At 34.2% G+C, this 26698-nt stretch overlaps 2 protein-coding genes across 2 annotated transcripts in view; one reads left to right on the top strand and one right to left on the bottom strand.

The window, feature by feature from the left end:
• Window positions 1-11157, bottom strand: part of LOC114294461 (Adaptin ear-binding coat-associated protein 1 NECAP-1) — a 39873-nt gene extending 28716 nt beyond the window's left edge. The window contains exons 1-2 of the mRNA XM_028238593.2: window positions 10786-11157; window positions 10082-10113 (exon numbers count right to left, since the gene is read on the bottom strand). Coding sequence (XP_028094394.2) covers window positions 10082-10113; window positions 10786-10908 — 155 coding nt within the window. The 5' untranslated portion in view covers window positions 10909-11157. The remainder of the gene's footprint in view (window positions 1-10081; window positions 10114-10785) is intronic.
• A 14751-nt stretch (window positions 11158-25908) lies between these two features.
• LOC145795955 (uncharacterized) lies at window positions 25909-26442 on the top strand. The gene has a single exon (XM_082880907.1). The coding sequence runs from the start codon at window positions 25909-25911 to the stop codon at window positions 26440-26442; it is 534 nt and encodes a 177-aa protein (XP_082737033.1).
• The last annotated feature ends 256 nt before the right edge of the window (window positions 26443-26698 follow it).

Raw genomic sequence — 26698 nt, 5'->3', positions numbered from 1 at the left:
ACCTTATCGTGCAAACCATGGACATTTTTGTCATTTCTTATGAGGCAAAGTTCGCTTTAATCCCCTATGCTTTACTCCATGTGCAATTTACCCCCTAACATTTAGAAATGAGCACATAACCCCCTTATGTCTTGGCACATATTTCGCACTTGTTGCTAACTTGGACGGAATGACTAACGATGCATTTCAGTCCACCAACCACAAGAGAATTATGTACTTATTTCCAAATGATAAGGAGATAATCTGCACATAGGCCAAACCTCAAGGAGGTAAAGTACAATTTTCCCAAAGAAAAAATATATATATATATATAAATATCCATGACACTAATCCTAACCGTTAAAAGAGAACCACTTCATGATTTTAGAAAGTGTTCAACTCTCTCTTTACTTGGATGATATACTAGTGATTTGTCATTGACTACAAACTAGAATAAATCAAATTCCACTAAGGCCTCGTTTGGCAAGAGGTTATTTTAGCCAATTAGTCAAAAAGTTACTAAATTAGCCAAAAAGCCAACAACTCATACCAAAAAGTCAAAGATTCTCTTTTCTCTCTACTTTTTGCACATCTTTTCATAATTAGCCAAAAAGTCATCCCAAACATACAAGTTTTTTTTACCTACCTTTTTAGCCAAATAGCCAAAAAGTTACTAAATTAGCCTGTTCCCAAACGAGGCCTAAGTAATTTTTTAGGAGAATTACACTAACCATCCCTGTAATTTGAAACTTGTGTTTGATCCCTAACTTTTCAATTGTGATACATTTGACCCCAAATTTTGAATCTTATTCCAAACAAAAAAATTTTAAAACACATCATTTTTATATAATTTTATATTTTGGATGGGTAGAAATAATTTTTTTAAATAATTTTTTTTTTTTGATATTTATTTTCGTCAAATTAGTTTCTATTTTTTCAAAGGTCAAACATAGCGACAACTTTGATGTCATTATTAAACCAATCCATTAAATCAAAAAATCCAAAACTAAAATATTTCATATATTAAACATATCGATTACAATTTAAAAGCCTAATAACAAGGGATGGACATGTGAAAACCCACATTTAATTATCCTTAAAAGAAAATAAATAAATTAATTTTATCCAAAGTTTATCTAAATTATATATTAGTATAACAGTTAGTTTTATATTAACCCAATTCAGTCACTCACAAAGACATTATTAAGAATAATAATTTTGTGGGTATTCAATATTTGTTGTTTATAAATTATTTCAATAAGAATTCAACATGATAATTATTCTTACTAAATACCTTAATTAAAAATCTTATTGTATCAGTTTTAAGAAACCCACATAAATACACAAATTAAAAACCAAACCAGACCAAACCAAACCTAGCCTTAAGTCCCATCAAATGGGGTCGGCTACATGAATCCTTCTTCTCCACGCAGCCCTATCAAAGGCCATTTCGTTAGTCAAATTAAGTAGATCCATATCTCTATTTACAACGTTAGCCAACGTTAATCTAAGCCTACCCCGTCCCCTAACACTTCCCTCTACCATTACAGCATCACATCTCTTCACTACTGCCTCTGTTGGTCTTCGTTGAATGTGACCAAACCATCTCAATCGATTCTCTCTCAACTTATCTTCTATCGGTGCTACTCCTACCCATTCCCGAATACACTCATTCCTAATTCTGTCTTGTCTAGTCTTGCCACACATCCACCTTAGCATCCTCATCTCAGCCACACTCATCTTATCTACATGTTGTTTCTTGGTTGCCCAACACTTCGTCCCATACAACATCGTTGGTCTAATAGCCATTCTATAGAACTTACCTTTTAGTCTAGTGGGTATTCGTTTATCGCACAGTACCCCAGACGCACTTCTCCACTTACACCAATCTCCCCCGCTGTTGTGATAATCGACCCTAAATAACGAAAATGTTCACTCTTAGGCCATTCTTGGTTCTCAATCTTCACTTCTCCTCTGCTTTCATTGCTACTGTTACTAAATTTACACTCCATGTACTCTGTCTTATTTCTGCTTATCCGGAAACCTTTAGATTCAAGAGCTTTTCTCCAAATCTCCAACTTTGTATTAACTCCTTCTCTAGTCTCATCCACTAGCACGATATCGTCTGCAAAAAACATACACCATGGCACGTCATCCTGAATATTTCTCGTCAACTCATCCATAACTAAAGCAAGAAGATAAGGGCTTAAGGTAGATTCTTGATGTAACCCAACAGTGATAGGAAATTCATTTGTCTCTCCAGCAGGCGATCTAATAGTGGTCACCACCCCTTCATACATATCCCTAATCACATCAATGTAACCTTTTGTCACCCATTTCTTCTCTAACACCCACTATATTATATCTCGGGGCACTCTATCATATGCTTTCTCAAGGTCGATAAACACCATATGAATGTCTCATTTCTTTTCTCTATACTTTTCTATTACTCTCCTCAATAGATAAATCGCTTCCATTGTTGACCTGCCGGGCCTAAACCCAAATTGATTGTCTGACGAAAACCCAAATTAAAAATTAAAAAAAAAAAAAAAAAAAAAAAAAAAATTCATTAGTTAGATTAGATAAGCTACAATCAGCAAAATACAAGTAAAACAAAGGAAAAGATAAAATAAAATACTACGGGCAAAAGATAGCCCCTACAATCCAAGTTAACTCCTACACTCACAATTCTAAACAAGGCAATTTTATATGTAAGCATACAAAACAATCGGTTAGCCTAGTTTATAATTCCCTTAAGACCTCTTAAAATAGCCAAGGAAAGTCTCTCCTCACAAGGGCTTCCGGCTCCCATGTGGCTTAGAAAAGCCCCATGAATCGCCACAGCACCCTCACAAAGACAGCAGTTTCGTGCACACAATGCCCTAGCAGCTGCACTGGCTCCTCCCGATAGATCCTCCAGTCCTTGAAGTCCACTGACCCATCTCTCCTCACAATTCTGCTTGGGTTGGGCATGATATACTGAAGGCTCCAAATGTCAAAAAAGTTGCCCATCCTATCGGTGAAACCACCCGAGAAAGGGCCTAACTGATATAACCAAGGAGTCTCTTGCTTCAAAATTTGGATAGGTCCAATGTAGGTAGCCACCCAACTCTCAGATTTCCAAGCACAACCTCCTAGGGGATAAATTCTCATATATACAAATGAGCCAATCTGCAGCCCATTTCGAACATCCCAATTCTCAAACACTGCTCCTACATCTCCAGTGCTCTCATCAGTATTGCCCTCTATAGACTCCTCTTTAGTGTCTGACTCAATCACAATTATCTCAATTGGGTTGTTTATTGGTGCAATCTCTTCAGGGTCAGATTCAAGCTCAGGATCAGGTTCAGGCTCAAGCTCAGGCTCATAGTCTTCTACTGGTGCAATTTCTTCAGGTTAGACTCAGGCTCATAGTCCTCTACAAACGACTCCACTTCCTCACTTGGATCAGATTCATAGTTTCCCACCGAACTTTCATCATTAGAGTTAATATCTAATGACCCTGGCATCCTACAATTAAAAAGGTTCTAACTTAGTTAAGTTACTGAAAATTACAAGTTAACATAAGGCTTTCTTAAATGTAAAAATAATAAATTGTTACCCATGGCCCAAAGGTTCAAACCTAGGCTCTGATACCCAGCCAATTACAAGTTAACGTAAGGCTTTCTTAAACGTAAAAATAATAAATTGCTACCCATGGCCCAAAGGTTCAAAACTAGGCTCTGATACCAAACTGTGACTTAACTAAGTTAGAACCTTTTTAATTGTAGGATGCCAAGGTCATCAGATATTAACTCTAATGATGAAAGTTCGGTGGGAAACTATGAATCTGACCCAAGTGAGGAAGTGGAGTCGCCTGTAGAGGACTATGAGCCTGAGTCTGACCCTGAAGAAATTGCACCAGTAGAAGACTACAAACCTGAGCCTGAGCTTGAGCCTGAACCTGATCCTGATCCTGAGCTTGAACTTGAACCTGAACCTGATCCTAAGCTTGAGCCTGAACCTGAGTCTAAGCCTAAATCTGGCCTTGAAGAGATTGCACCAATAAACAACCCAATTGAGATAATTGTGATTGAGTCAGACACTGAAGAGGAGTCTACAGAGGGCAATACTGATGAGAGCACTAGAGATGTAGGAGCAGTGTTTGAGAATTGGGATGTTCAAAATGGGCTGCAGATTGGCTCATTTGTATATATCAGAATTTATCCCCTAGGAGGTTGTGCTTGGAAATCTGAGAGTTGGGTGGGTACCTACATTGGACCTATCCAAATTTTGAAGCAAGAGACTCCCTGGTTATATCAGCTAGGCCCATTCCCGAATGGTTTCACCAATAGGATGGGCAACCTTTTCGACATTTGGAGCCTTCAGTATATCATGCCCGACCCAAGCAGAATTGTGAGGAGAGATGGGTCAGTGGACTTTAAGGACTGGAGGATCTATCGGGAGGAGCCGGTGCAGCTGCTAGGGCATTGTGTGCACGAAACTGCTGTCTTCGTGAGGGTGCTGTAGCGATTCATGGGGCTTTTCCAAACCACATGGGAGCCGGAAGCCCTTGTGAGGAGAGACTTTCCTTGGCTATTTTAAGAGGTCTTAAGAGAATTATAAACTAGGCTAACCGATTGTTTTGTATGCTTACATGTAAAATTGCCTAGTTTAAAATTGTGAGTGTAGGAGTTAGCTTGGGTTGTAGGGGCTATCTTTTGCCTGTAGTATTTTATTTTATCTTTTCCTTTGTTTTACTTGTATTTTGCTGATTGTAGCTTATCTAATCTAACTAATGAAATATCTTTTCTTTTCTTTTTTAACTATCCTTGCACATAAATATAATAATAATAATGATAATAAATAAATGAATAAATCACAAATTACTAAAAATCCCATCATGTAGAATGGCTGGACGAACAAGAAATAGTAACAATGGTAATGGTGATGGAGTGTTTGATGGCGATGTCACTCGAATTATAGGCGCAATTGCTGATAGGGTAGGCAATATACCACCCCGAAACCAAGTTCAAAGCAAATTTGAAATGATAGCAAAATTTGAAAAACTACATCCCCACAAATTCCTTGGTGGATCGAACCCCTATGAAGCTGAAGCTTGGTTAAGACAAATTAAGAAGTTGCTAGATACTTCTGACATCTGAAATGAGCAAGATAGAGTGACTATGGCAGTATTTCAAACGGAAAGGGAAGCAGATCATTGGTGGGAAATGATCAGAAATACTCGACAAGTAGAGACATTAACTTGGAGACAATTCGAAGACTTATTCATGGAAAAGTATTTTCCTAACTCGGTAAGACAAGAAATGATTCAAGAGTTCCTTCAACTGAAACAAAAAAAAATGTCAGTCACTCAATATGTGAACTATTTTGAAGCGCTCTCACGGTACGCTTCAGCTATAGTAGCAAATGAAGAGAATAAGGTTAGACGATTTGAATGGGATTCGTACACAGACATTAGAGGAAGATTGATCGCAGTGCAGCTTTCCACCTACGCTCAAATGGTGGATCGAGCTTTAATTGTGGAACGAAAGTTCGCGGATTCCGAACGCATTCGAAATCAGTGATCAAGGAACAACAACCAACCATGCGGACGGGTCCAGTCCGCAACACTAGAAACCATCCTGCACCAGCACCTTATGCCGGAGGGTTACAGCAGCAACAAAGGCAAAATCGAGGAAACCAGCAAGGAGGAAACTTTGTAAATGAGTGGAAAGGAAAATGTTTCAGATGTGGTCAGCAGGGGCATTGTCGAAATGAGTGTCCTCAAGGTAGGGAGTATTTTATGGATCAACGAGGGGCACAACAATACAACAAATGCCAGCCAGGGCAAGGTTCTAAGCCCGCTCAAAATACTCAGACCAACAAGGGGCAGCCACAAGCCTCTAGGAATGCAAGCCAACCAAGAACCCAACCACAAGGAGCTGAAAATTTTGGCAGATTCAGGAGGAATCAAAAATTATCTCTTCAATTGTTTATTTGGACTAAAATAAGATGATTTCTTCTACAAAGTTGTTTAGAATGATGTCTACTTCATCCATGCATTTTTGCAACAATTATGGAGTTTTGTACGAATTTATACAGATTTTTAACCAAATCTGGAGCTATAGGCAGATTTTATTGTGTTTGAAAAATCATTAAAAATTTTATATTAAACCAAATCTGGTAATTTCTAAACAAAAAATGAAATTTGAGAAGTCTAGTTTCATGATAAATTTTTAGATTATGGAATTGATTTATAAATTTAAGTACGGAATTAATTTAAGAAAATGTGATAAATCTGTGTCATAAACTTCTTGGAATTTTTAAGAATTATTTATAATTTATTTTTGGAAAATGCTTTCTGAAAAATGACCATAACATGTTTATTGAGTATTCTATAGATTTGTATGAATTTTAGAGTTGTATAAGTAATTTATTTATAACTTTATTTACGAGATATACATTCTAAAAATTTCGACAAATTCAGAAGGAATCAAAAATAATCTCTTCAATTGTTTATTTAGACTAAAATTTAATATTGTGCTAGTCTAATCTTGTAGATTAAAAATCCATGCATGCGTGTGATTATGATTTATTTCTTTTTGGTATCTACATTATTATTTCATACCATGGTTTAAATTAATTGTTTATTTAAATTTTGTACATTGATTTATTTTTGGTGTGACACGTGTAACATTTTATGTTGGGAATTTTCATGAGTTGCTAGGACATTATTGATGAATAAAATTGAAATTATTTGTGATTAATATAAAAACTAACTGAAACGATTAACAGCTTATACAAAGTTAACAATTGAGGGTTAATACCGGTTGTTCAGGATGAGCCCCGATTTTTAATAATTTTTACGTAAATTGTGTTGTGAAACCCTAAGATGGCACGGGACTTATTTGAACCCTTATCGGTATTTGGTTTTGGAAAAAGGGTGGATGTGCGGTGGCACGCAGGGAGGTTACATACCCCTGGCAGACCGTTCCCTTGGAGCAGACCATGGATGCCACAGTTTGGGTATATAACTCCGAGTGTGGACATCTTTGGCAGTTCTTTAATATTTGACCAAGGGGGGATTTCCAAATTAACCGTGGCCATGGCTTAGTGATTAGTAAAAAAATCTCTTTGGTGAGATTTTGAGTGTCACCTAAACTATTAAAATTGTCAAAATTATTATAATGGTTGTTACATTTATCATGCTACTGAATTTTACTATTATTTTAATTGTCATGATTTGATTATTTTCTCTTAAAAAGAATGGTAGGTTGGTTACCTTTTCTTATTATGTTGCAAAACTCATGGCATATATTTTGTTACCCTGGCGTTTCATGCCAGATTATGTCGAAAAAGGGACTGAAGCTGAATTTGGAGCTGCTGCTAATATTGAACCTTGGCTAACTTAAAGTCCAGACTCTATCGAAATAAAATTTTATTATCCTTGGTATTAGTAATTACGTATGTTATAAAATTGTTGTAATATTATATGTGGACTCGTAATTTAGTTGTTAAGCTTTGACTATGCTAAAATCTAAATTTCCCTAATTAGTTGTTAAAATTTTTATTTAGCAAGTTTATTTAAATTTTATGATGTTCCAAAAAAAAAATTGGGGCGTCACAGGACAAACATCGAACCAGGCCGGTTTGACACTACATAATAAGGGATTTGTGTCTGCCCAAACCCGACCCGGTCCTAACATCGAGCCTCTATATCTGCCCAAGCCCTGTCTAAAAAATAATTATAAATCCCATGCCAACCCATTGGGCTATATGTTAAAAAAAATTTAAAATATTCCATAATTAAATTCAATCACACATTATATTTCTTAAATAAATATATGGACATAATAATAAATTGAAAGATTGTGTATAAATTAAAAGATTTCTTCAATAAATTCAATCCCACGTCACCACAAATGTAAGTTTCAATAAAATCAACAAAGATAAAGACAACAACCCAACAAAAAATATATATTTTAATGTATTATAAATAAATAATTAATTAATTAAGATTTTCATGTGATTCTTCAATAACATCCTAACAGAGGAACAGATTTGAATGTTATAACTGTATTCAATATAGATCATTATGCATGCCATCCCCTCTTTTGCTAATAAGAAAAGTTCCAAACTATTTCCTCATCGCTCTTTGACAGCTTGGAATCATCAACATAAGATTGAGTCAGGGATTCGAGAATTCTTCATGATTAGGAAAGCAATCCAGTCTAAATTATTCCTACTATTAAAACTCCACCTCCTTCCTTGATGCTTACTCATCATAGACTCAGAAAGATTCCGCCTAAATAGTTACCACTTCTCAATCATTTATTCTTTCCTTAGTAGTAGGAATTGTGGAATGGACTCACGTTTCTGAGGATGAAGCACGATTTTGCACTTCTGAGGAAGAATCGCATAAGAATCACCCTTCTAATGCGAAAGAAACGCAATCTCGAGCTCTCGATCTATCTCTTGATCTTATTCTCTCTCCCGATCTCTGTCTCGATCTCCTTCTCAGTTTCAATCTCCGTCTCTCTCGATCTTCTTCTCTCTGTATCGATCTCCTTCTCTCTCTCTCTCTTTTGATTGTGTTGTGCATGTGTGAGAGGAGAAGAGAGAGAGTCTCCATCGTCGTTTTGTGTAAAAGCCGTTGTTCTCATAGGAGAGAAGAGAAGAGAAGAGAGATAGAGTTTGACTGACTTGATTTGTATGCTAAACCCTAATGGGCTGGACCCAAATAAATAAATAAAAAGTTTGGGCCTATTTATAAACTTTGTTTAACAATAAAAATTTGAGCCGTGTAGTTGGGATAACTTTTTTTTTTAACTCGTCTTTATATATAATAAATATATTTAAAAAATAACTATATAATATGGGTTCTACTTTTTTCATTTATAATATATATATACATATCAATTAAAAATAAATATATATATATATATAGATAAATTAAAAATATTATCAATGAAAATAATACATAAGTGCTCCCAACCTACAACTCTTCTAAGTGGCCACACTCCCACGCTCCTGCTCCCATTTCTTGCAACTAAGGTTCTTTCTTCTCCATAGCGGATTATATTTTCTCTTGGAGGAGGAGGAGTAAAAAGAATGCACTCATTTGACCCAATTAATTGCTGAGTTATTGGCCTTGTTTGGCAAAGGCTAAAATTTGACTTTTTAGGTAAAATTCACAAAAAGACAAAATAAACTAAAATAGCTAATAAGACAAAATGTCACATCAAACCCCATAATCATTTCACTTTTTCTCTCACAAACATCACATCTAATTATAAAAAAAAATCCAACCATCTTTTCAAATACAAAAATTTTAGCCTACTAAAATAGCCAAAAACTAAAATAGCCTACTAAAGTAGCCAACTTCCCAAACAAGGACATTATCTTCTTCTTGTTGCCTAGAGTGAGTTTGCTAACTATAACAGACATTATCAAACTCAAATAAAAGAGAATGTTAACAAGATAACATTACTGCTATTGTGGACTGTGCCCATTCTTCCCATTCTAACTTGATTAAATTCCATACCCGTCGTATACACAACAGAATTTTGACAAGCTGAGATTAGACATTATGTTGAGGAAGATATCTATCGAACTCTGCCTTCCTAATTATGGCCAAGCTATTTTTGCTGCGCTAGTCTTTGCTACAAAAACAACTGTGTATAGGATTCCATATTGGCTGTGGCTTTTAGAAACATTCGGCTACAAGGCTAAATAGTTATTCGGTTGTACAAGGATAGCCATTAAACATTTCCCTCTTTTCAAGCAAGGTGGTGATATATTTACCTAACAAAGTAAACCCCATCATGCAGGCCTCGCCTATCAAAATTTTAAGTTCCCTTATTATCCATCACTTTTAATATCTTTTGATTTTTTATAATTATGGTTCATTCCTTTATCGCCTTTTCAAGTTACAATCAAGATGCTAGCATAATAAATTCATGGATAAACTTTTAGTAAAGCAAAAGGGTTAGTAGAGTCATGAAACCTAATGAAACAATCACAATAACAAATTTGGTTATCTTATTGCACATCATAACACATTAAAAAAAAAAAAAAAAAAAAAAAAAGTATATGTTTAATCCAAACTTTAGAGTGAAACCTGTATGAAGCTGCACTTTTCCTTGGTGGTATCTGCAAAAATAAATTACAAGTTGAAAATTAGGTTGACATAACATCTTCTTATACATCCTTACAAATACAAATGAGAAAATTGATTACTTAATGCAACATAAAATTGGAAACTTATAGCAATTGTAATGGACACTGTAAAGATTGAAAGACAGAATAAGAAATATGTGAAATTATTTATGAACAATTAAATTGTTCGATTTCAAAATTCTGATCAAGCATATAACATAGATGGATTCACATAAAGCTTCAATAGGCGTGATTCAGCTAACTTAAAACCCTAATTCATCAGTAATTCACAAGAAGGCACTTTTTTTTTTTTTTTTTGGACAAATGTAAAGGATGTGTTATTGAAAATCAAGAAACAGACCATTGGGTGTAAGCCCTCTGGATGCAAAAAGACTTTGTTTGATCAAAAATTGCAAAATGGATTTGAAGAAGTCTGAAAACTACAAAATCAGACTACTTTAATCTCATATATGTAAAGAACTAACTTGTTTGATAGGGCCATAAAACTCGACACATAATGATCATTCTTATTATCTTCTTGTTAAGAAATTACTAATATAAACTACTGATTTCGGGAACCCAAAAAACGAAATTGCAACGCATGCATTAAGTAGATACAGTGAGTGAGTCAATGATCGGGGAACAGAGAAATCGAATGAATATTACCAAATAAACATAACATTCAGGGACTTGAAAGAGAACAAGCTCTATTGTTTCATTGTCCTCGTTCTCTGCTGCACCTCCATGGTTCTTTTCTGGCTCGCTCGTTTCCGTTTGTTCTTTCTCCATGATGATCTAGAGAGAGAGAGAGAGACTTTTAGAGAGAGAGAGACTTTTGGAGAGAGAAAATCGAATCCAGATCGATTGCAGCCCCGAGAAGCCGAGTGCTAATCAAATCTGCAACTGGAGGACTTTCTCTGAGAATTTGAGCAAACCTTGTGCTCAATTGGGATTTTTTTTTTTTTTGTTTAATTTTTTTTCAACGGAGTGAAATGCGTTTATACGTCGGTGAATTTTTGTTTCACTTTTTTATATTTTATTAATTTTTAGTTTATTTAACTATATAAAAAGTTTTAAAAAATGAAAGTTTTTATAACATATTTGTATCCCAATTAGTTATAATATATTTTTATATTTTAATAAATCTTATTATTTAGACATTTAATCTATTAAATTTTTATTCTTATATTTAAAATATTTTATGAACAATTTTTACCCTTATAAATATTTTTTATACGCTTAACAATTTGGTGATGTAAAGCAGCCTTTCCCTCTAAACTCAGAGCTTCTCTTTCGAAAGTCTCATTCTCTAAGCCTTCTACTAGGTGTGTCATTAGAGGTGGAGAGGGGTTCCAATCGCTAGTATCATTTCCCCTCCTTGTATCATTTTTTTCTTACTTTCTTTGTCTTTTTGCTTAATAATATATGAAGTTTGTCCTTTCAACCCTTTTCAACACCGCAACTACCACACCACCACCAGATCTTCCATCTTCCCACCTTCATGGATCCGCCATCATTAGATCTGCCTCATCTCCTTCAGATCTGTTGGCCACTAATGTTTGTGTCGCCTCTCCTTCTTTCTGACCTTTCAAATCTAATGTTTGGCTTGCACCCAAACTTTCACCCTCGCGCTTAAAACTTTCAGATTTAGTTTTAGATCTTCTCACAATCTGAAAACTGATGTTATTTAACGTGTTTGTTTTACGCAACCTCAACCTCAACCTCAACCTCAATATTCTATCTTGACCAGGGAAGATGAAGTCTTCAGATTTCAAGTTGAAGGTTGCGATGTAATGGAGTTTAGGATGCGTCATCTGGTTATTTTCGATTTGCTTTTTTAATTTTTTAGTGTTTGCTCTAATAATCTTCCTTGTGTGGAGGTTGTGTCCTTTCTTTGTAAGGGTTTTTTCTCCTCCTCTATGGAGGTTAGGATTCTTCCTCTTATGGAAGTTCATTACTTCCTCCGTCCCAAAATAATGGTTCCTTTTGAGAATCTAACTTTTCTTAATAGTACAATCATTACATTTTAAAAATATTAATTTTTCAAAATTACTCTTTGATAGTATATGTTTTTGGGAATATTAATTGTCATAATTGTACTTTTTATGTTATTAATGAATTTAAAAGAAGAGCAAAATAGTAAATTCATATTATTTTATTTCTTAATTTTTGAAAAGGGACTAATATTTTGGGACAATGAAAAATAGAATAAGGGATTAATATTTTCAAACAGAGGGATTATCTCTTTATGAGATCTTTAGCTACCGTTGTATGAGATTGATTCGATTTTTTTATCAGTTTTGCAATGAAAATTTTCTTCCCGATCTAAAAAAAAAAGAAACAATTTAGTGATGTGAACATTCATATTTTAAATCAATGAATGGTGTGATCTTCAATCACATTCCGATGGATCCTTCATTAACTATCTTCAAAGCAAAACATGACTATACAGAGTTTGTGGAGCTTAGTGCTAAGCATTCTAGTCAGGACAACTCTTCTCCTTCTCAAACTTCTCATGCTGCTATGGTCTAGACTCCGCTTTCGCAAGGTTTTCTCAAAGCCAACTATGATATTGTTGTTAATCCAAATTCTTCTAAGGCGACCATTGCAATTCTGATTAGGGATTGGAAGGGATCTCTTCTTGAGGGCACTGTGCACAAGGTGGACATCTTTTCTGTCTTCCAAAGAGGAGCCCTTGCTCTCCGATGGGCTTGCTTATGGTCCAAAAACACAATTTAACAAATGTAGAGATTGCTGGGAACAACAAATTAGCGATTTACTCGAGTGCTTTTGAAAATGTGACACATTAGGATTGTGTTTCTATTTTCTTTGACATTCGTGAGATACCTCTAGGAACTATTTATCTTTTTGTTGGTATCCTAGAATTGCTAATGGGGCAACTAGGGGTGGGCGCGGGTCGGTTGCAGCCACGGAACCTCCAATCCACCATCCGTCCGCTAGATTGGCAGATTGGAGAAAATTAATTCGCATCCGTCCGCCAATCTAGCGGATGTGGATTGAGAAGATTGGCGGTTTGGCGGATGGATGCAAATCGGTTTGGCGGATGGATGCAAATCGGTTTGGCGGTTTAAGATTTTATAAATTTTCAACATAATTCAACTTGTGCACTTCCTCAAAAAAAGAAAAAAATAAAGTATTACGGTCAATGACTTAAAAAATTATTATAATCACTGTATGTCTTATCCAAAAAAAGAAAGTTTGAAACTTTAAAATATCATAATCACTGCATGGCTCATCCACATATTACAATCATAGCATGATTCATCCACATAAAGTATTACAATCTGTGGTTCTTAAAATATAATAACAACTCAAACCACCAAAACCATGAACAGGGCAATAGTAGAGATTGTATGTATCTGTATTGTTACATCTATAAATGTTTTTGAAAACAAAAATCAACCATCATGTCACGACCCGCTCCCCGTACCCAAGGGTTATGCATCGCGATGGCCAGTAACCGAGGTTACCTACGGCCAAATCTTTAAACAAATTAATAAACGCAAGCGGAAGAAATATTTAAATAAGGGTACTAAAATAATCATTGGAGTTTCTATTTTTATTACAAAATGTATTGACCAAAAAGGCCAATATTTACATAAAAAAAATATATATCAATAAAAGTGCTTTGTGCCTACCCCACACGCTGGTCCCGACATGTCACCTGAAAGTGGTAAAAAACTATAAGCTCATGGCAGAGTGAGAAATATTATACTAAGAGTATAAGGCATAAAATTCACCATGGATAATTAGTTGGGCCAAAAAGAGCTTGATACATAACATACATAATACGAAAATTATTTGACATATACTTCAGATCATTTAACATGTAATACGGAAATCACTATACAACCATAACCACGGTACATCACTAAGTGCTAAGCACTACACTGGTCAATGGATCCACGACAAACACTGGATTACAAAGTGGTCAATCACTAAGCCAATGGTTATTTAAGTCCCCCAAGGCATAGGACTCACTAGCCAATGGTTATTTAAATCCCCCAAGGCGTGGGACTCCCGTGGTGGTACTTACAAAACATATTTTCATATAAGGTCATAGCCAAATATTCTTTAAAATATAAACAAACATATCCATGGGGTTTCCTTTTAAGCAAATAGGGCTCCTAAAATAATCCACGTAACTGAAACCTTTATAAAATATAACTTTTATAAATATACTAATAAAACATAACTTGTATAAAATAAATTTTGGTAAATCAAAATATAAGTAAAATACATTTTGGTGAGTTAAGGTATAATATAACTCACCTTAACTTTAATACCTTACTATTTCTTTCCACCATCAAAGATCTTCTTAGCTTCCACTAATTTTTCCTCTCTTCTTTCTTTCTTCCTTCCTTTCTCTTCCTTTTCTTTTTCTTTCTTTCTTTCCTGGTCTTCTTTTCTTTTTTTCTTCTCTAACGGAGTCAACTTCTCCTATTTATACAGATTATATTCGTGAGCCCCAAGCCAAGATGCCACGTGCCACATTCTTATTAGTTCTCTATTAATTCAAAACTCATCCAAATTAACTTAATTATTTATTTATATTTTGGCCCCTAAATTTTTAATAATTATATTATTTTACAAAATTACGCATAATAATGTATAATAAATTATATATTTCCTGAACTGAGATTAAATAATATTAGTATAAATTCTACAGAATAATCAAAGATCTGGTTTGTTACACATCATGTATCATATTTTCTATTTATTATTTTTAGAGTTAAATTTAAAAACCAAAAAATATATTCAAGTTAAAAACTTTTTTTTAACAGAACATTTAAACTCTTTTTCAATTGAAAACACAAACAAAATATTTAAATAAATTGGAAACATAAAGTTTTATAAATTATTAGGGGGTGCTCGCGGTTTGGCAGTTCGGTTGCGGCCAAAGGAAGCTCAAATCCGCCATCCGTCCGCCAAATTGGCGGATTTGAGAAAATCAATCTGCAACCGTCCGCTTGTCATCACGCATCCGTCCAAAATGCGGCGGTTCGGTTCGGTTCGGTCGGTTTTGGCGGATCGGTATATCCGTTGCTCACCCCTAGGGGCAACCCATTGGACTACGAGAAAGGCCCTTAGGAAGCTCTTACCAACCAATTGGTTAGCCAGTCCCTCTATAGCCTTGCAAAAGGCCTTGTTTGTTAGGTAGTAGTATAATTCGATTATGTTAATAAAAAATAAAAAATAAAAATCATATTTTACAATGTGAACGTTCACATTAATTTTTGAGCTTATTAGTTTAGATAAAATTGTCGATAAATCCAACCTAATGATTGCTTAGGTCATAAAATCCACTAGATAATTGCTTTTGGTGAGAAAGACATACTATGTGAAATAATGTGGTGAGAAGTCCCTTTTGTTGTTTTCAAGGATATTTTCTTTCTAGTTTTACCCTTTTATGCTGAATTTTTTTAACTTATCTGTTCAAATTATTCAAAAAAAATAAATAAAAATCTATTTGTTGAAATTTTTATCTGTTGAAAATATCTGTTCAAAAAATCTATCTATTGAAATTCTAATCTTTTGAAATTATCTGTTTAAAAAATCTATCTGTTGAAATTATCTGTTCAAAGAATCTATCTATTGAAATTCTTATCTGTTGAAATTCTATCTGTTAAAGTTCACCAAGTTTATTCTTTCCTATCTTACCAAACATATATTTCCCTTATTTGTTCAAATTCAAGTGACTTTTCATTGTTTCCTGATTTCTTATAGCCTTCAATTATAGTGTTCCAAGTGAAACAGTTTTTCTTAATCATTTCACTGAACAACTTGTGTCTATATCTAAGTTACTATGGAGTGTAGAACTCGACGACAATGAAGTTGTGTTTGCCAACAGTATTAGAGAAGTTAGAGTTAGGAGAACGAACTTCTTTGACTGTGCGTCATCGTTTTCAAAGGCAAATGAATAACCGATTTGAGAGAAAAAGAACAACAAGAAGTAGATCCAAAACCTAGACACCATTGCTTCTACGAAGTATTCACTCTCTAAAAAGTAAAAGAGTTTTGAGAGAAAGAGAGATAGAGAGAGAGTATGAGTCTATAAAGAAAATGAGAAACAGACAAACGTAGAATGATATGGAAGTGAAGAAAAAGAAGTGGTGTTTGCGTCGCGCACGAGGAAGAAGTGAAGTCCACCGCCACCATCCTTATCCTCTCGTTTTCCTTCCATGATAGATCTACAACTATTATTGGGCCTAGGGCAACACAGAGTAAATAGAGATGAAGTCGTTGCCAGTGGACTACTTGGTGGATCTAGATGACTATGGATTGACGACGGCAATGGACATTGACAACGTCGAAGCCTTCGAGATATTGATGATGCTAGTAGAGTTGGCGGATGAGAGAGATTGGCTTGGTTTCTAAAGAAAGAGAGAAAAGAGAAAAAAATGAGGAGTGTGAGTGTGAGTGTGTATGTGTGTGTGTGTGTGTGAGAGAGAGAGAGAGAGAGAGAGAGAGAGAGAGTGGGTTTGAGGAAATAAATTGAACAGATAGGAGTATTTTGTATGTTGTGAGAATGCGTGTGAATGAGAATATATATTTTGGTTATTCTGTACAAGCTTGTCGTTATGGACATAAAGTTTTAGTGCCTAGACCTTTGGGCTGAAAAAAATCCAAATTTGGATTTACCGCCCAAGTGTCCTTTAATTAATATATTTTATTAATTTTATAATTAAAATATATTTACTAAATAAAACTACCTTTGCAATTTGTTTACTCCACCACCTCCGACCAACACCAATAGCCTCTGACTATAATTTTTCGATGACCATCACGAGTTGTTAGGGACCATTTTTTTAATGACTATTAAATCAATAAAATTTCACTATTTTTCAAAACAATGAATTTTTCAATTGATAGCTAAATATTGCAACATTGGAAGTCTTTCACTGACTTTACTCCAAATAAATGAAATTTCATTATTTTCAAAATTGAAATTTTTTCAATTAATGGCTAAACATTAAAACTTGATTGGATTTTTATTGTGTCAAAACACTGATTTTTTTTTTTCACTTTACTAAAAAATTGCATAAGATTAGTAAAACTAATGCAAACAAAAAGTCAATAAACAATGGTTGTGAGAGAAAACATACAAATCAAACAATAACTATCGGATGCCAATCAAAACAATAAAATACAAATCATAGAAAGGAAGAGAAAATAGAGAGAGAAACAAAGAGATTAAAAAAAAAAAAAAAGAAGAAGAAAAAAACATATAGCGACATAGAGAAAGAAAAACAAAAACAAAAACAAATTTGAATCAACTAACATTGAGGCGCTAGGGGCAGCAGAGTGGATGGAAACACAGTGCAAATGGCAATGTTGTAAGCATCAAACAACGAGGCACGAATGACGGTGGGGAAACTGTGAACGATGTTTTTGAACGAGGAACAATAGCATATGTTAGGTTTTTGTAATTGGTAATCTTATTTGACAAAAAAATTTTTAGTTGTAATTTTATTCGCTCTTTTGTTTCAGTGAGATTATGAGTATTTAGATGTGAATCTAACCCTAATTGTGCCTATATAGAGAGAGTTTGTGATCTTAATTCTTTCATATTTGTCACTTCGCTAACTAAGCAAAAATGCAGTTGAAGTTATTTGATCGCTCGAGCAGTTATTTGTACGCTCGAGTAAAGAAACAGATCATCCAGTATTTTTGTAGAGCACTTGAACTTCTGGGAAAAAAGTTTTATTGCTTGAGCGGTGAAAGTTCTGCTCGAGTGATCAGCTTATATGTTTCGTACCGCTTTTAGTCACACCGCTCGAGCGGTGAAATGTGCGCTCGAGCAGTTTGTGCGATCCTATTTTTCATAAAGTGCGTTGTTCGTTTCTAGGGTTTGGGCCGTCCAAATTTTCAAAGAGGAATAAGATACAAAGTGTTTTATTAATGATTTAAGAGTGATCAATGGATCCATAAACTTTATATCAACATTATTAAGGGTTTGTTTGTTTTCCTTTATTCACCAAATAGAGAGTTGGTCTTCGTTGGATTTTGAGGAACTTGGGTCTGAAACTTTGGTGGATTCTGAAGTGGCTCATCGTCATGGATTCGGCATTGGCGTTGTGGATTCAACGTTGGGTAAGATAATTCCGAGGTGAAGACGGTGATGGAAGAGGCACATAAGAGTCGGTTCAATTTTGACATGGATTCGCGAAGTAATTGAGAGTACACTTGTGTAATTTTTTTTTTTGTTTTCTTAGTGGATTGTTTTGTAGCTTTGGCTCTGGTTTTTTTTTATCAAAATTGGAGGCACTCCAATTGTGATTTTTCTACGTTAAATCGTTGTGTCGATTTGTCTTTGATTATTTAATTGAGATTATTATTTATTGTTTAAAATTGAAATATAATCACAAATCAATATCTGAGGAATTTTTATATATTTTTCAGCCTAGATCTAGACTAGTAAGGTGTGAAACCATGATAGAGGTGTGAACAATAGTAGAGGCGAACGGTGAAGGTTGAGAAATTGGTGATGATAATAACAATTTCTAGTGAAAAGAGCATAGGTAGCACCAATGGATGGCAGTTGAGACCGAGACAGTAACTGGTAGATACCGATTGAAATGGCACTAATGGTAAAGCCAGCAAAAAAGATGAGAGAGACTGAGTTGTAGGGAATCTAGAGCTCTTTAGTTATTTTTGATCATTTAAATTAATTTTTTCTTATTTTTTTTTTAAAACTAAAATTCTATAGCAAACAAAACAAACTTTCAATGGACTAAAACTTAAAAGAAATCTTGTAGAGAGGTTTTATCCTAATTAGTACTTTAAAAAGTATATAAAAAGCTAAGAAGATAATTTAAAAATTAAAAAAAAAAATCCATCCAAACGGAGCAAATTGATTAAAATTAACCTCTCCCTCTCTCTCAGAGCTATCTGTTTGATAGTTTCGTTTGGTTTACATTTTCAGAAATTATTTTTAAACGAATTTTCATTGTCTTTATTGAACTTTTTTTATATTTTAATCTGTATTTTATTACTTTTTAGATATATTAAGATTAGATGTAATTAAAATGTAATTTTTTTTAACTAAAATATTAAAAAAGTTCACTAAAAATAAATGAAAACTCGAATAAAAATACACATAAATTTTTGCTCGAATTTTTATTGATTTTAGTGATTTTTTAATATGTTATCTAATTTGTTATGTTTTTTAGATTCATCTTGATTATATGCATTTAAAAAGTATAAAAAAAATTAATTAAAATATATAAGAAATTTATTAAAAATAAACAAAATTAATTTTTAAAAAATCAAACCCACATCTTCCGACAGCTGACTCCTGAAGTATTCGACGGTGATGATTGTCCTTTACCAAATACTTCTTAAGATAAAAAGTCAACAGATTTTAGTGGCCAGGTTGGTAGAGTGGTTGCCTGATTTCTAAGGAAGGGAAGGGATCACAATTGGTGGCCAAGTGTTTTATTTTTTGTACTTTTTTTTATTTATAATGAATTTTTTAATATGGTAATTAATTTTTTTACTTTTTAAATGTACATAATTTAAATGTACTTAAAATAATAAAATATTTATGAAATAATATTTGAAATTTTTTATAAATATTATACTTTTTAAGTGTAATTAGATTAGGTACATCTAAAAAATAAAACAAAAAATTCTTGAAATATTAAAATTTTGACTAAAAAAAAAAATCAATTCTTTAAAATATAGGCTCAATTTTCTAAAACCAAATAAGATGGTTATGTTTATTTTTGAATTAGTAAAACACTATAATGTCTTAAGTTTCAATCCACCCTCTTTACATTGCAGAGAAATGGGTTGGCAGGAAATGGCATTCACTTCTGTTTGGATCTAAGTTTTGTGAAGAGAAAATGTATAAAATGAAAATGAATTTTGGAAGGAATAGGAAAAATAAGAAAATTTTACATATAGTTTATTTTAATTTTGTTCAATTACCTATATGAAGTAACTATATTTAAGTAATTTTGTTCACCTTACATCCTTCTTTTACTTAATAAATTCATGATTCAAAAATAAGTTGAAATTGTTCATAAGGTTTGTTGAGAGTTGCTCAATAGTCCTACCTCTCTAGTTGGGAAAAAATAGGTTGTATTTTTGTTGTCTCATGTTGTTGGGTAATATTATGGTACACATCAATTGCCATAAATGTCATAAGTTAATTTTATTTGGCTGAACAAACTGGATAATAGAGGATTATAATGCAACAGACTCTGTTGGTGATATATTTTGTACAAACCAATTACAACCTGACGCGTGGTTCATAAGGGGTAATTTGGGGAGTTAGTGAAGGTCTCCAGTCATCAATAGATACGTGGCAGCTTATATCAATGGCAATGGATCTGCGAGACACTAGAACAGTCAAGATGTGCAGCGTGACGAGGCCAAACAGTTGCTTACAATTTAAGTTCAAATTCAGGAGGCAGCCCAACCATAAGGATGATGTAGTGAAAGCAAACTATTCAAAGCAATGTCTAGTGATCATGGAGATTACTTTGACAGTTATCACACATTTTGACGGTTATCAGCTACTTCAACGTTTATCATCAGATCCTATAAATAGAGGAGAAGGCTGATAGTGAAAGGACCCAGAACTAGAACTAGAAGCCAGTTTATTTACTTTACATTTTTCTTTCTAGTCCTTTATTTTCCTACACTGCATTTCAAATTCCTAGGAGTAGTTCTAAGATAGTCTGTTGCTGTAACTCCCTTCGAAACTGTAAAAGTGCGAAGGTACAATTGTAAACTCTTGTTTATTTAATGAAATTTGATTTCTAACACTATTTTTCCTCTTTCTTTTACTTTTGGGATTAGTTTTTTGATTCTCTCAAAACAAAGCCACCAATAAAAGTCATCTTCATTAAGGCTAAAAGAATTTCGAAGAAATCACTAATTGGTTGACATTTAATATCTTTATAAGGACTTATTGATCCTTACTAGCATGCTCTAATTATATTTTTAACCTTCGAATGCCAAAAAAGTCAACAGACCCATAGTACTGGGATATATAGTACCTGAATTATTTGACTGAAAATGATAGGTATCTCATATTTATTTTTTCATGAGATTAAATATTTAGAAATGACTATTTTAGTAAATCATGTTTGATTTGAAAAGTATATTGGGGAAATTCTATTTCTACTTACCTATTTATCTCTATAAACACAATTAATGAAATGTCATTTTTTAATAACAATTATATCTTAAAGCAAAATGACTATAATGGACATCAAATGCACTCTTAATATTGGAAAATTATATCGAAATTTTCTCTATACACATCTTTTTAAAATAAAAAAATCTCAATACACATCTTTTGAGGTTCTCATTATTCTCATATTGGGACAAATAATTTTAAAATTTGTGTGTGTGTGTGTGTTTGATTATAATACAAACCAACAGCTCTCAAACTCAATTATAATTTTTTTCCCTCTAAGTGAGAGAGAGAGAGAGAGAAAGAGGGAGTGAGTGAAGTAGATATCACAAATGAAAGCTATGTGCGAACCAAAGCAACGATGGCATGTACTGTCTTTTCATGATCTGTCATTCAACTTCCAAAAATATCACTCAAATTTCTCCAAACTTCTCAGTACCTCTTTCAAGATTACAATACAAAACAACAGTTGTCAAAATTAAAATCTATATACGAATTAGAACAATGAACGTTACGTGATTCATAAAATTCAAAATCTTTTCACTATTATGTGGGTTGAACTTGTAGATTACTGACAAATATACCAAGAATTTAACAAATCTGGTAGAGGTGTGTGGTATGAGGGTTTAGGTGGTGTGTGTGTATAAGGATATAAGTTAGGGTATAATTGAAATATCAAGTGTGCAGAATGAGAACAATAACTTATAACCAAATTAATAAGTGTGTGTATTAAGAAATGATGCGCACAGAGGTAAATAACTATGTGAAAATAGAATTATCCAATATATTGTTTAAATTGTTTACAATGACAATATTAAATTTGAAGTATATTTTATTTGATTTTTATTTGAAATATATTTTATTTTACAAACACCACTTTTAATTTTATTTACATACAACATTAGAAGTATATTTTCATTTATGATTTTGCTAATACAAAAAAAAAAAAAAAGAAAAAAAAGAAAAAAAAAGAAGAAGATAAAAGAAAACTATTATATATCATGAGATTAATTTAGACCAATTTAAACAAATAAAAGAAATAAATTTTATATATACTTGAAGGTTAATTTCGTCACTTAACTAGTTAATTTGGAGCAATCCACCCATTTCTATCCCACACCCCTTACGGAATTGAGCTACCCTACATATGGGAGATTATTAGTCCGACCGAACCATTAGCCCGGCCTTTACTTTTTTAACCAAACATTGGACTATCCACTTTGTTAGACATGGAGTCCAATCACATGCCCTAGTCCCACCAAACAAACACCTCTTTAGAGTCATAACCAAACACTATATAAGATATAACCAAAAAGTTTTTGGATCATAACCAAAATAATATCATAACGAATATCACAATGAATCATGACTAATACTATAATGTGTATAACCAAGTCATAACGAACACCTCAACATGTCATAACCAAAGACCACAAAATTGTAATTAAGGACATATGGTACACATCCCAACCATAGAACTTCCAAAGACAGTGATGAGTTTTATGTAAATACAATATTTTTGAAAACAAAAATGTGTAAGAGCTCTAATTGAATACTTCTAATCTACATCTAATAATGTAAAATGGATCACATTCCTCACTCATCATCCTTTCTCTCTATATCTCTCTATCCTCTTTTTTTCTTCCACCTCATTAAAGATCAAAATAAGAGTGATATATTAGGGATGTAGCACCACTCTTTTGAAAAAAAAAATTAAATTATTTTCTACATTCTTAAGAACTATTTTTATAGAAACAAAGCCAAAAAATAAAATAAAATACATTATTATTTTATTTTGTTCAATTATTTATGTGTATCTTGCTTTTATTAATACTAGTGGTTGGGTATGTGCGTTGCATGTGACATGTGAGTTTTTATCAACTGTTAGTACTGTAAATATGTGTGTCTCTTAAATTAGTATGTGATATGTATACAAAGTATAACAAAGCAAGAAATGTAAGATTATATCTGTATAAAAAATATAACTAAGTAAGAAACAAATACATACCCGGCTGAAGAATTAAAATGATAAATGAGAAATTTTATAAATATAAGCTCCTAAACGTGTAAATATTAATTTATAGCTAGATTGTTGAGATCATAATCATATCTTAAATAATAAACAATAAACAGGTCCTTTAAATATATAGTATTACACAAATATTTTTCTATCAACTTCCCACTTTAATTTTTCATAATCCGTACTTGTAATCTAATTGAAGGTATGAAATTAATTGCCTAATTACACAATTTTGTTTTACAATATAATACAAATTTATTAAACCCACTATTATATATTATTTGCATACTATTGGTGTAAGAATGTATTAATATCAATATATAACATATTTTTATATATCAAAAGTTGTTGAGTTTCATTTTCTGTGCCATGGATATCTTGCATGATGAAAAATATAACATTAGTCATTAGTATATTTTCATTTATGTAGAAAATATGGAATAGTTTTTTAAGAAAATGAAAAGATATTGTAGCTTAATATTTTGATCAATATAAGAATTTCATAATTATTTTCACGATATTTATATATACATACTTATAAGTATTTATAGGGTCACTTTCATAAAACTGTTAAGTTACATAATTTATTATGTCATCTACAAGTAATCAGCATAAGACAAAAATTGATCGGAACTTTTTATTTGATGTACTTACTTTCAGCATCATTGAGTTGCTGCGATAAGGTTTGGATATCATTTGATTTTTTCCTTATAATTTGACTAAAATGTGTGCATGAGGTATGAGAGGATAATTTGTGTAGCCAAATTGAGCCGAGTTAGATGGAAGTGACCTTGGGCTTGGGCTGCGAGTTAGACCGACCTACTATGCTTTGGGAAGAACTTAGCATAGGCCAAACAATGAATGGAGTCGGTCAAAGAATTTTGACCGAACTACCAAAATGCCCATATACTTGGACCTAGCTACTTTCTAGTGGTGGTCAACGCTTTGACCAAGCTACAAGGGAAGGCTGTCAAACAGATTGAGAGTGAAGCTTCGACCGAGTTAGGGAAATAGCCACATAGCATAATCAAGATGGAGCGCTGAGCAAGCTGTGCATGGCACTGTGCGTAGTGCAGCTAAGTTAGTGGCGGATAAAGTCAAGAAGTTCGGGTGCTCGGCTAGAAGCCATGCAAAGAGTTGGGCCATCTCACTTGGCTTGTAGTGAAGGGAGTGTCAAAAGATAAGCATTATCCTTTAGGAATGTGATTCCTAGGAGGACTCTAGAAATAAGAGTTAGAGTCCTACTAGGATTGTGCCATATGGAACTTACAAAAGCTCAAACCAAGCTCTAGTCTCAAGTATTCCAATTCTTACTCTCGAATTCATAGAGCTTTTACATCCTTAGTCTATTTGTTGACTTAGGCATCCGTGGCACCGGGGGGGGGGGGGGGTTTCGGTACGCACCCACTAGCCAGCTCACGTTTGTGGTTTCAGGTATTACAATGACGTTTGGAAGAGCACAAGCTTGATCAATAAGATTATACGAGTGAAGATTATTTCATGCTCGTTCAATTGGCATTGTTTGTGGGAACTCTTAGAGGACTTACCTTTTGATTAAGTTTTCCTTCAATAAGTTTCAATGGCACATAACAAAGATCTGCCACAATCCGCCATTGATGGCCAAACACCAGAAGCGAACAGGAGGCGTAAAGATATGTCCCTTGCCTCGCCCATGACGAATTTGGACCCTGAGTGACGAAACCCTCACAAGGGTGCACGAGAAAAGTGAGGTTTATGCCTTCGCTGCTCCAGAAACCAATATGGACAAAGGCAAATGAGAGATACCCAGGATCTGAAAAATCGTGTGAGGGACCAAGATGAGTTATTACGGAGGATGGCGGTAGATATGGAGGCTTTGAAGTGCCAGGTGAAAGGCAAGGGCATGGCTGGGGTGGAGAATTGTGAGGGACAAACGCGATCTCATCTTTCTGGAGATCAAGATAGATATGCCACGCCTACACATTCTAGGAGTAGAAGCCTCAGGATAGGCAACACCTAGTCAAGGACTTCTAGAACTCGTTACTCTAGGTTTGAGAGGACGAGGTCTGAAAGGTCATAAACTGAGAGGAGCAGCTATCGATTCTCGCACACTCATCAAATATCTTCGCGATACACTGAGTTTGCCAGATCAGAAGATTTGCAGACTATTTTGGAAGAAAGGACACGAAGAAGAGAAGTTGCCTAAGTGCAGGACTCCTAAAGGGTATCTTCTTTGTAGTGATTAGCTTTTAGGATACATGGAAGCGTTGATGTTGCAATGCCAATGAAGCATTTTGCCTATGAGCCAACAGATAGAGCATTGGCGAGATTATAGAGCTCGTCATTTGCTTCGACGATAGAGAATGCACTGCTGCCTTTAGGCTTTAACTAGACTAAGTTCACAATCTACGACGAGAAGTCAGATCCATACATGCATCTTAGCCACTTTTGACAAGTGATGGTTATTCATAAGCGGAATGATGCCTTGATTTGCATCCTGTTTCCATCAAGCCTTGGCGACTTAAGCTTGACTTGCTTTGAGAGATTGCCAGAGGGCAGCATTGCCTCCTGGACGCAACTTACAGAGGCGTTTGTCACTAGGTTTAAAACAAGCACCAAGATGTCTATGAAGGTCGACCAATTGCTCACCATTGATATGGACAAGAAGGAAACATTGAAGTTCTACAACAATCGATATTGGGACACATTCAACCAACTAGGCGAATGTCCCACCAACCTAGCTATTTCCCAATACAAGCGCGGACTTCCAGTTGGGCACAGATTAAGGGATTCCATGACCATGACGCCACACCTTACTATGGAAGCCTTGATGGAAATGGTGCATCAACATATTAGGGTGGAAGAGGATGGTGCTTATGCTAAGGCAAGAACCGGCACAACAGCGATGTCAGATAAAAAGTTTACGGCTAAAGTAAACAAGGTTGGCAAAAAGAGAAAACCAAGCTACAATAATCGTGTCGGTCTTCCACCGAATGATAAGGGCAGCAAGGCGAGGAAGCTGAAAGTCTGCACTGCCATCACTATAATTTTTAAGAAGCCCATCTACCGAATCCTCAGTGAGATACACGATGAATCATTTGTTCGACGGCCTACCAAATTAGGAGAAGCACAGAGGGGGAGCTCGATACATTGAAGGGGCCTAACGAAAGATATCGGTGCACTTTCCATGATGAAGTTGGGCACCGAACTGAAGATTGCACGCCATTGAAGTAACATCTAGAAGAACTGGTGGCAGCAGGCCACTTGGACCGATACATTGAGGGGGAACTCGGCCAGCCCCTCAAAATCGAAATATGCCAGACGGAATGCCAATAGACGGTCCCCTTCAAGGTGTGATTAATGTGATCCATGAGATTATTGAACGTAAGCGAGTCTGTGAGCTCAGAAGG

This window comes from Camellia sinensis, chromosome 7 (assembly GCF_055761805.1).
Source record: "Camellia sinensis isolate YWXY chromosome 7, ASM5576180v1, whole genome shotgun sequence".
Taxonomy (NCBI): Eukaryota; Viridiplantae; Streptophyta; class Magnoliopsida; order Ericales; family Theaceae; genus Camellia; species Camellia sinensis.
This window is presented reverse-complemented; position numbering and strand designations above follow the sequence as displayed.

What these genes read in the sequence shown, in the direction of transcription:
- LOC145795955 (XM_082880907.1), top strand. Translation starts at nt 25,909, where the DNA reads ATGTCTATGAAGGTCGACCAATTGCTCACCATTGATATGGACAAGAAG.